General features: G+C 45.0%; 1 protein-coding gene across 1 annotated transcript in view; it reads left to right on the forward strand.

Annotated features, from left to right (window-relative positions):
- The first annotated feature begins 29 nt into the window (after positions 1–29).
- The window catches only part of SHE (Src homology 2 domain containing E), a 20,298-nt gene continuing 9,469 nt past the window's right edge, over positions 30–10,858 (forward strand). The window contains exons 1-2 of the mRNA XM_004388559.1: positions 30–656; positions 3,043–3,169. Of these exons, the coding sequence (XP_004388616.1) occupies positions 48–656; positions 3,043–3,169 (736 nt within the window). The 5' untranslated portion in view covers positions 30–47. The remainder of the gene's footprint in view (positions 657–3,042; positions 3,170–10,858) is intronic.

A 10,858-nucleotide genomic window follows, 5' to 3' on the forward strand; every position in this document is an offset into this window, starting at 1 on the left:
TCCCTCGCGGGGCCTGGCCGCGGCCTCCAGCGCCCCAGCCCCGGGGAATGCAGTGGCCCCCGGCCCCTGGCTCCTCTCCGTGTCTGGGCTGGACCTCCTCGCTCGCCTGCTCCGCGGCCACGACGCTCCTGAGCCGCGCCGGCCGGGGCCCCCTCATGGCGGCCAAGTGGTTCAAGGAGTTTCCCCTGAACCTGAAGACCGTGTCGGAGCGGGCCAAGCCCGGCGGCGGCGGCGGCGGCGGCGGCAAACTGCGCAAGAACTCCGAGGCGGGTGGCGCCGGGCCGACCCCGGGCAAGGGCCGTAAGAACTCGGCAGCCGAGCTGGGGGGCGGCAGGGCGGGCGGCCCCCCCAAGGACAGCCGGCTGTCTCGGGACAGCCTGCAGGGGCTGATGCAGGCCGCCGCGGGCAAGGGTCGCAAGAACTCCCGGGCCACAGAGGAGGAGCCCCACCGGGGCGCGGCCAAGAGCTCAGGCTGCAGCACCTACATCAACAGGCTGATTAAGGTGGATACCCAGGAGAAGAATGGGAAGAGCAGCTACCCCGGCGGCGGCAGCAGCAGCAGCAGCAGCAGCAGATCTTCCTCGGCGTCCTCTTCCCCGTCTTCTTCTCTGGGCCCTGAACTGGACAAGGGCAGGATTATTAAACAGCAAGAAACGGTAAGAATCCAGTGTCCCTTGGACCAGTTTTCCTCTACAAGAAGTGAAACAGTGGGAGGAGAGCAGAGTTAGCGATAGGGTCCTTTATATCCAGCAGAAAGTGAGAATGTGTTTCTGAAGGTCTTAAATTCAACGATTCCTGAGTGACTTAGGAGACTTTATATTGAAAAATCATTCTAGGGGTGGGGTATTTTGCAGAGCTGTACTGTCCATTTACTTTTGTTAACAGTTTAGAAGTTAGTAGTTGAATGAGATACTCTTGTTAAATTTGACCTTATAGATATGGTTGGCGTTCCTGGGTGGTGCAAATGGCTAACTGGCTTAGCTGCTAACCAAAAGGTTGGAGGTTCCAGTCCACCTCGGAAGAAAGGCTTGGCAGTCCACTTCTGAAAAATCAGCCCGTGAAAACTCTAGGGAATGAAGTTCTATTCTGACACACATGGGGTCACCATGAGTTGCCATCAACTGGACAGCAGCTGGTTACTGGTTATAACTGTGGTTTATTTTGCTTTTGATATCCAGGGGAAGTTGCAAAGCTAGAATTATATATAACTTTTATCATTCTTGTGTATAAAGAATGGCAAACTCTAAACTATGTAAGTGTGGGTTTCAAAGTTTCAGTGAATGAGTTAGCCACCCCACCTCTTTGTTGGTTTGGAAGCTCCATCCTTCTTTACCTAGTAAAGAAGCCTCTCCAAGACAACCCCCCTTTCATTCATTCCATGAACATATGTGGAGAGCAGTCACATAGGAAAAGGGCCACAGGGCCTTAAGGGCTGTGGGGGACACAGAATGTGACAAGGAAGTGCCCTTAAGGAAATTGCAGAGCAAGAGAGAAGGTGTTTCCTGGTTTTTACACACTGAAGGCTTTCTGGGTGCTGTCCAACGTGGGAAAGTTCAGAAAAGCAGTGTAAGGAGGGACGTGCTCCATTCTTACAGGATGAGTTGGTTTATTTAATTGCCTCTCCGGCCTGACAGGGGGAGAGAGAAGAGCTCAAACCCAGCTTTCAGACTCCAGCTCAGGCAACCACTTCCTGTCATGGAAACTTTAATTTTCTCTTGCCCAGGCTTCAAACATGCTGCCCACCTGAAGCCCGCAGCACAGGCTGTGTTGTCTGCGTTGGGTACTTTTGTTCATTCCTCCATTCATTCTTGCCACACATATTTACAGCATGCTTACCCTGTGCCAGGTACTGAGGGCAGAGCCATGGGAAGATGGATGAGGACGCAGTTCATGGGTTAGTCGCTGCTCTACTTGACTCTCTGACTACATCGTAGGCACCCAGAAGCGCAGGGCTGAGTATCATGTTTTATGTTCCACGCTGTGCCTTGCAAATGCAGTGCACGTAGTGGGCAGTCAGGAAGAATGGATCAGTGAATGAGTGCAATCACAGCCATCTGTAGTGGCTGCCTGGTTATTTTCACGGATATCGCTTCTGGATATCCGAGGTTTCTTAGACCATCTCCTCTGAGTATTCAGGCTTTTCCCTCCTCCTCACTTTTGTGGAGCAGGCCCGGAGCTTCCTCTCTGCTGAGGGTTTTCTCCCAGCCTCTGCAGAACAGGACTATTCCATACACACTGCTTCTCTAGCATCTCCCTATTTTTGGAAGGATAGATGTTTTCTGACAGATAGGGATCAAAACTCTGACTGTAGCCCGTGCAAATCAGTCTGTCTACGAGTTATTGAACCTAGAACTCCCACAGGGCTGTTCAGTATTGCTTGTTTATGAAGCCTGTTTCTTTAGGGGAAAAAAAAAACCAAACATGTTGCTATTGAGTCCATTCCGACTCATAGCAACCCTATAGAACAGAGTAGAACTGCCCCATAGGGTTTCCAAGGAGCAGCTGGTACATTTGAACTGGCGACCTTTTTGGTTAGCAGCTGAGCTCTTAACCACTATGCCACCAGGGCTTTTATAAATTCCTTGAGGAGAGAAAGCAGCCTTGGGCTTATTTTGACTCCCCCGGGTGCCTCAGCTGATTCCTTCGAGTGGATATTCAGTAGTTACTGGGTGATCGACTGACCCACCATGACTGCATTGCTCTGCTCATGGGGTACATGGTAGGCCCGTTCATCTCTTCATGTTCCAAAGTCATAGACACTCCGCCCTCCTCACCACCCACCCCTGCCACCCTGTAACCCAGCAAATGCTTTATTGCTTGAGGAGGGAAAGGGAGGTCAGAAAGAGCCGTGAAGACATGTAAAAAAATCCGACGTTTGTCCAACTGGGTTAATAACATGTTCAGGCACAAAAGCTATCCAGAACTGGTTGGCAATTTTGACCTCTCTTCAGGTCTCCAGGAGATTTCCATAGTCACTTGGATACCATTGACATTTTGGTATATGATAATCCTTAGCAACTCTCCTCTCTCGCTCTCTGACAGGTCATCATTTTAGAAGACTACGCTGACCCCTATGATGCCAAACGGACGAAAGGTCAGAGGGATGCAGAGAGAGCAGGAGAGAATGATGGGTACATGGAACCCTACGATGCCCAGCAGATGATAACAGGTTAGTACCCAGGTGTTGCTTGATGAAAACCGAAATCTCGCGCTGGATTGAGCGTTGTCATGTAATAACCCTTGTTGTAGTTAGTTGCCTTTGAGTCGATTCTGACTCGTGGTGACCCCGTGTGTGCAGACTAGAACTCCATAGGGTTTTTGAGGCTGTGACCTTTTGGAAGCAGATCACCAGGCCTGTCTTCCAGCGTGCCTCTGGGTAGGTTTGAGCTGCCAACCTTTTGGCGGCGCGTAACCATTTGTGCCACCAAGGGACTCCTATACTAACCTTTCAGAAACCAAACCCATTGCTGTCGCGTCGATTCTGACTCATAGCGACCCTATAGGACAGAGTAGAACTGCCCCATAGAGTTTCCAAGGAGCGCCTGGTGGATTCGTACTGCCGGACCTTTTGGTTAGCAGCTGTAGCTCTTAACCGCTACATGACCAGGGTTTCGATACTAACCTTAACCTGTGTATATTTGGGGAAGAGGGATAAAGGAACTTAACCATATCCTACTGACTGAAGGAAACAGAAATTAGACTCAAAAATAAGATTAAAATATATAATTAAATTCCTTTATGGCTTTGCATCCTGCAGAGTTTTAGAATTTGCAGGGGTCTTTAAGTTTTTCTAATTCTAGACAAGATGGCACTTGTGAGTTTGCAGGTCTGCACAGAACGTGATCTTAGGTTTTAAGATTATTTGTATACATTTCTTGACCACTTTTAGAAACTTTGGCATCCATTCATCCAAACTCAGACTCATTGCCCCCAGCTGATTCCAACCCATAGCAACCCTATCCAAAAACCAAACCCATTGCCATCAAGTTGATTCCCTATAGGACAGAGTAGAGGTGCCCCATAGGGTTTCCAAGGAGCGGCTAGTGGATTTGAACTGCTGACCTTTTGGTTAGCAGCAAAGCTCTTAACCACTGCACCACCAGGGCTCCTTATGACCCTATAGGACAAAGTAGAACTGTCCCGTAAGGTTTCCAAGGTTGTAAATCTTTTCCAGAAGCAGACTGCCACATCTTTCTCCCACGGAGCGGCTGGTGGCTTTGAACCACCAACCTTTTCGGTTAGCAGCCTAGTGCTTTTACCACTGTACCACCAGGGCTCCTTTTTGACATCCACAATAGGAGTCATAAATCTGTACCAAGGGACAAATACACGCTTAAAGGATTTTAATTTGTTGAAAGATGTAAACGTGACGTGATCCTCTGTATTGTAGTAAAAGATTGATTTCTGAACAAGCTGTACAACATTGGAGCAAAAAGTTTAATTACTGAGGAAGGCTTCCTAATCACTGGTGTGAACAAGCCCGTCGAGGCAAATCACCCCAACCCAAAGTCGATTAATCTTGTAATTTTTCAAGTTGGCCTGACTCCAGCTTGCGAGCTACGCCATTGCTATCATTTTTGATGTCAAACCTTTTCCTTTTATTCACCTGTTCAGTCGGTGTAGATGATATTTAAATGGAACATAGCTACTTAGGTTTATTTGTGGATTTTAAATTATTTATTCACCTAATTTTCCTTAAACATTCTTTGATCCGTGATGAAAACCATAGTTTCTGAATGCTGACTCAAGGGAGCCTTGTTCCAGTGTCTTGGGTTTCATGCCTGGGAAGGACATAATTGGTCACACATTAAAGGCTTTGTCTCTTCTGTTTGACCACAAACTGCAAAGCTGCGCAGCCCAGGCTCCCAGAGCGTAGTCTCAGAGCAGGGGAGCCGAGGCGAAGTGCAGCAGCCTGGAAGGAAGGGTCAGGACAGGCTTCACGTCGAAATGAGCTGCTGCAGGAAAACACAGCTCTGTTTCCTGCTTCTCTGCTGACAGAGATAAGGTGTGCATTCGGGGAGGGTGCACCCTGGCCAGGCCCCTGCACGGGTGACCCCAGTGAAATCTGTGAATGAAAGGAAATGAAAATGAACAGAGTTAGAAATTTAAAAAATAGTGGAGGTTGGAAAGGAATAGGAAAATGGGTTTCATTTTACGTAAAATTGAGGAAAAGGAATTTCTAAAAAAAGAGTTAAAGCTTCATTTTGATTTCCCCTTTCTTTGTCCTTTGGTTTTTGTCTTTTCTTTCTCTTTAACTGGAATGAGCAGTTTATCTGCACTATACCCGCTGTTGATTTGTGGGGCCACGCTGATAATAGGGAAAGTGCTATGCTTTTTAAAAATGATTATCTTTTTTTTTTTTTTCACATATTCCCCCCTCCACACACACACATAACATACACACACACAGGAGCTCTGTAAGCTAGGGATGACAATACTATCCCCTGGTTACAGGAAAAAAAAATCAGACTCGCCTCTGCTCACAAGACTTTTTAAGGGCCAGAGCAGAAATTAGAACCCAGGTGTTCCCACTCCTGACTGAGTGGTCTGCCCTCTCCACCAAGCTTTGAAACGATATATGGGAGAACACTTTATACTTTACACGGAAGTAAGCCATTTTTCTGCTCAGATGCACAAAGAAAGTTGTAGTCAAAAGTCAAGATTGTCCCACATGAAACAAATGTAATAATAATAATAACTGGCTTTTAATACTTGAGTGTTTATTAAGTTCCAGGCTCTGTCTTAAGCAGTAAATATTATTTAAATAGTCAAATGTAAATTTACATGAATAAATTTATCTAGAAATACAAAAATAATATATTCAAATTGGTGAATAAATGTATGTATTATAAATTTAAATAACTAAGTTTCTAAGTTGATAATCTAAGTTACTTTTTTCTCAGCTTTAAAAAAAATTACATTCAAAATATATATAACAAACCCCCTTCTCATTCAATGTAGAGAATACACCTCAACTTATTCTACCCGTAGGTTACACAGCTGGCCAGAATAACAGGAAATGAGTTATCGGAAACTGGAAATAAAAGATTTGCTGCTGGATTTTGTTTTTTTTGTTTGTTTGTTTGTTTTTCAGACCCTTTACTTTTTTTGTTCAGATTGCTTGGTTATCAGGTCCAAGTTCAGGACTTTTTAATATTTATTGAGAAGCATTTGGGATTTTTTTAGTTTGTTTCAGCATTTCTGCATGGGATGGAAAGGGTACGCATGAATATGATTGAACTGTGGAGCATCCAACCTCTGCCCTGCCTTTTTTTTTACCTGTGAAGTGAGGACAAATATCTGATTGTAACAGTGCCTTGGGTATATAGAATACTGCCTATGACGTTATCTTCCAGCCCTAAATCAAAACAACCAAGCCCGTTGCTGTCCAGTCAATTCCAACTCATAGCGACCCTATAGGACAGGGTAGAAATGCCTCATAGGGTTTCCAAAGAGCAGCTGGTAGATTTGAACTGCCAACCTTTTGCTTCACAGCCAGATGCTTAACCACTGCACCACCAGGACTCCTTTGCAGCCTAAGAGGGAGGTATTTACTCATCTACCAAATACTTACAAAACCTTTATCTGCCATGTACTAGGCCCCGTTCTGGGCTCTGGGCACACGGCAGGGAACAAGACCCACACAGTCCCGGCCTTGTGAACCTTACAGCCTAAAGGGGAAACAGACCTAACAGAGTGAAAGAGAAAAGGCCTTGCACAGTGTGCTAAGTGCCATGAAGTGGATGATGAGGGAACCACAGTCTGCCTCGGGGTTAGGGAACAGAGGAAGAAACGGAAGTTAAGAGGAGCTCATTACTTTCCTATGGACAACTAACTGTGGGGCAAGAACGCAGCTTCCCTGGATCCCCCAAAACCTTTGTGATAAATTCTCGCTTAGACTTACTCAAAGGAGTTTTCATAGAAAGATGACTATAAACACAGACAGTATTAATGTAAAGCTCTTAATTGTCACATTGCTAAATATAGCATGAACATTTTAGCTAAAATAATTAGAAATATTCTACAGCATTTATCATTATAAGTTTTAAACACCACATTAAAACTTTAGCATTGACAGGGTCTTTAGATGTTACCTGGAAACCCGGGTGGCATAGTGGTTAAGAGCTACGGCTACTAACCAGAAGGTCAGCAGTTTGAATCCACCAGACACTCCTTGGAAACCCCATGGGGCAGTTCTGCTCTGTCCTCTAGGGTTGCTATGAGTCGGAATTGACTCGATGGTAACGGATTTGGTTTTTTTAGATGTTACCTAGACAGCCGTCATTCAGCATGAGAATGCCTTCTGCAGCTGGTATCATACTTACTACCAGCAGTTGAGCGCTTGCTAGGTCCCAGGCTGTCCAGATTACCTCCTTAACAATAACTCTGCAGCGTGTGCTTTGGAAGTTTCTGTTTCACAGTTGTGGAAACTAAGGTTCAGGAAGATTAAGTAACTTGTCCAAATTACACAGCTGAAAAGTGGAGGTGCCTGCTTGTCCAACAACCTTTGGTTTTTAGCTACTGAGCTCCAGCTGAGTGTTTTGGAGAGTGGTTTTTAAAAAATCTATTTTTGCCTCTAAATGGTTTTATTGGTTTTTTTTAAATAGTCAAATCTAAAGGACAACCTCATTGTTGTGGACCTCCATTTAAAAGAAAAGAGTGTCTATTATAGGGGGAACACATAAAACAAATAGAGAACTGTTTTTAATTTATTTAATTTGTCTCCACTTCCCTTGTTAAACTTAAATTTCAGGGTTTCTGAATTGTATATGATTTTTATTCATATCTTTAAATTTATTGGATAAACTATTGAAGTAAGTTTAAATTAAAAAAAAAAAAAACTTGAACATTGATGAAAGATGTAAGTAAAAAAGTTACCAGCAGTCCCGTTTATGATCTATAAGGAAAATCCCCCACAGCGTTCTGAGGCTGTAAGTTTGATGTGTGGGAAACATTGTGAAATGGGTCAGGGGAAAGATTTGTCCTTTAGAAATTATAATTAACATTTTACATGAAACCTTCCTTTTGGGCATAAAGTAGTAGGATACAGGAAGCATGGGCTCGGGAGTCAGGAGTTAATGGCCCATCCCCTCACTGCTGCACAGCTGTGGCCTCAGCTTAGCCACCTGTGACAGAGAGGGTGACATGTCTCTCACAGCATTATGGGACTTCCCTGAGATACTCGGTATTCCATATCTAGCGCATGAAAAAAACCCAGTTGTCGTCCAGTCTGTTCCACCTCATAGTGAACGCATGTGTGTCAGAGTAGAACTGCTTCATAGGGTTTCATGGCTGTGACCTTTAGGAAGCAGATCGCCAGGCCTTTCTTCTGAGGCTCCTCTGGGTAGATTCAAACCACCAACCTTTTGGTTAGTAGCCCAATACTTAATCGTTTGCGCCACCACCCAGGAACGAGTTATTCTTTAGACACTCCAGAGAGAGAATCCCATTTTCAAAGAGAATTCTGGACAATTATAGAAGAATATTAATCGTTAACTACAATTAATGTAGTCAAAGTCTTAGTCGTCGGCCATGTTTTTAAATATAAATGGCATAATTTCGCACAGCTGGTATTGGGAATCAGAAGGGAGACCTTTCAGCATTTCCACTGATGCAGGTCAGTGCTCCATTTCAGCCCTGGCTACAAATGGGTGTTTGTCTGCAGCCTGTTCCTGCATTCTGTTGTCTGTCGTGGTAAATGGCCTCTATCGGCAGCCAGGGTGTAGCTTCCTCTTGCCATTTCCCCCTTCTCAGGCTTGTTTCCTCTCGGAGCTGGCTCTGCACGTCAGGGGCTATTCTCCCTGCAGGAAGGGTCGGCTTGCAGCCCCGTGATTGTTTCTGTTTCTGTGGTCCCTCAGGTTGGGGGCAGCCAGGTGTTGGAACAGACTGGGAGGTTATTCTGTATGAAGCGGTGCAGGGGCCCTGAGAGCCAGCCCTTTTTTTCCCCTAATGAAACACTGTTTGTTGTTAGGTACCGTCAAGTCGGCTTTCGACTCCTAGTGATCCCATGTGACAGAGGAGACCTGCCCCGTAGGGTTTTCTAAGCTATAATCTTTACGGAAGCAGATTGCCAGGTTTTTCTCCCGCAGAACTGCTGGGTTTGGGAATTGAGTTAGCAATTCTCACCTTTCAGTTAGCAGCTGAGCACTTAAACATTGTGCCACCAGATCTTTTGCCCATTCCTGGGAACAAGAACATACTTTTTGTGTGTGTGTGTGTGTGTGTGTGTGTGTGTGTTTTAAATGAAAGTTTACAGTTCATGTTAGTATCTCATACAAAACTTTATACACACATTGCTGTGTGACCCTAGTTGCTCTCCCCATACTGTGACAGCACACTCCTCCTTTCCACCCCGGATTTCCTGTGTCCATTCAACCAGCTCCTGACCCTCTCTGCCTTCTCATCTCGCCTCCGGACAGGAGCTGCCCATTTAGTCTCACGTATCTACTTGAGCTAAGAAGCACACTCTTCACGAGTATCGTTTTATGTCTTATAGTCCAGTCTAATCTTTGAAGAGTTGGCCTCAGGAATGGTTTTAGTTTTGGGCTAACGGAGAGTCTGGGGATCATGTCTTCCGGGGTCCCTCCAGTCTCAATCAGACCATTAAGTCTGGTCTTCTTACTAGAATTTGAGTTCTGCACCCCACTTTTCTCCTGCTCGGTCAGGGACTCTCTGTTGTGTTCCCTGTCAGCGCAGTCGTTGGTGGTAGCCAGGCACCGTCTAGTTCTTCCGATCTCAGGCTGATGGAGTCTCTGGTTTACGTGGCCTTTTTGTTTCTTGGGCTAATATTTTCCTTGTGTATTTTGTGTTCTTCATTCTCCTTTGCTCCGAGTGGTTTGGCACCAATTGATGCATCTTAGATGGCTGCTCGCAAGATTTTAAGACCCCAGACGCCACTCAGCAAAGTGGGATGCAGAACGTTTTCTTAATAAACTTTGTTATGCCAGTTGACCTAGATATCCCCTGAAACCATGGTCCGTAGACCCTTGCCCCTGCTGCTCTGTTTCTCAAAGTGTTTGGTTGTATTCAGGAAACTTCTTAGCTTTTGGTTTAGTCCAGTTGTGCTGACTTCCCCTGTATTGTGTGCTGTCCTTCCCTTCACCTAAGATAATTCTTGTCTATTATCTAGTTAGTGAATACCCCTCTCTCTCCCTCCCCACCCTTGTAACCATCAAAGAATGTTCTGTGTTTAAACCTTTTCTTGAGTCCTTATAATAGTTGTCTCATGTGATATTTGTCCTGTGCGACTAATTTCACTCAGCATAATGCCTTCCAGATGCATCCATGTTATGAGGTGTTTCCCAGATTCATCGTTATTCTCTGTTGTTACGTAGTATTCCATTGTGTGAATATACCATAATTTGTTTATCCATTCGTCTGTTGATGGCCCCTAGGTTGTTTCAACGTTTTTGCTATTGTGAACAGTACTGCAGTGAACATGGGTGTGCATATATCTATTCGTGTGACAGCTCTTATTTCTCTAGGATATATTCCAAGGAGCAGGATTGCTGGATCATATGGTACTTCCATTTCTAGCTTTTTAAGGAAGCGCCAAATCGATTTCCAAAGTGGTTGTACCATTTTACATTCCCACCAGCAGTGTGTAAGTGTACCAGTCTCTCCACAACCCCTCCATTATTTATTGTGTTTTTTGGATTAAAACTAGCCTTGTTGGGGTGAGATGGTATCTCATTGTAATTTTGATTTGCAGTTCTCTAATGGCTAATGATCATGAGCATTTCCTCACGTAGCTGGTAGCCGTCTGAATGTCTTCTTTGGTGAAGTGCCTGTTCATATCCTTTGCCCATTTTTTAATTGGGTTATTTGTCTTTTTGTTGTTGAGGTTTTGCAGTATCTT

The sequence above is a fragment of the Trichechus manatus genome, unplaced genomic scaffold (genome assembly GCF_000243295.1).
Source record: "Trichechus manatus latirostris isolate Lorelei unplaced genomic scaffold, TriManLat1.0 scaffold00213, whole genome shotgun sequence".
NCBI lineage: Eukaryota > Metazoa > Chordata > Mammalia > Sirenia > Trichechidae > Trichechus > Trichechus manatus.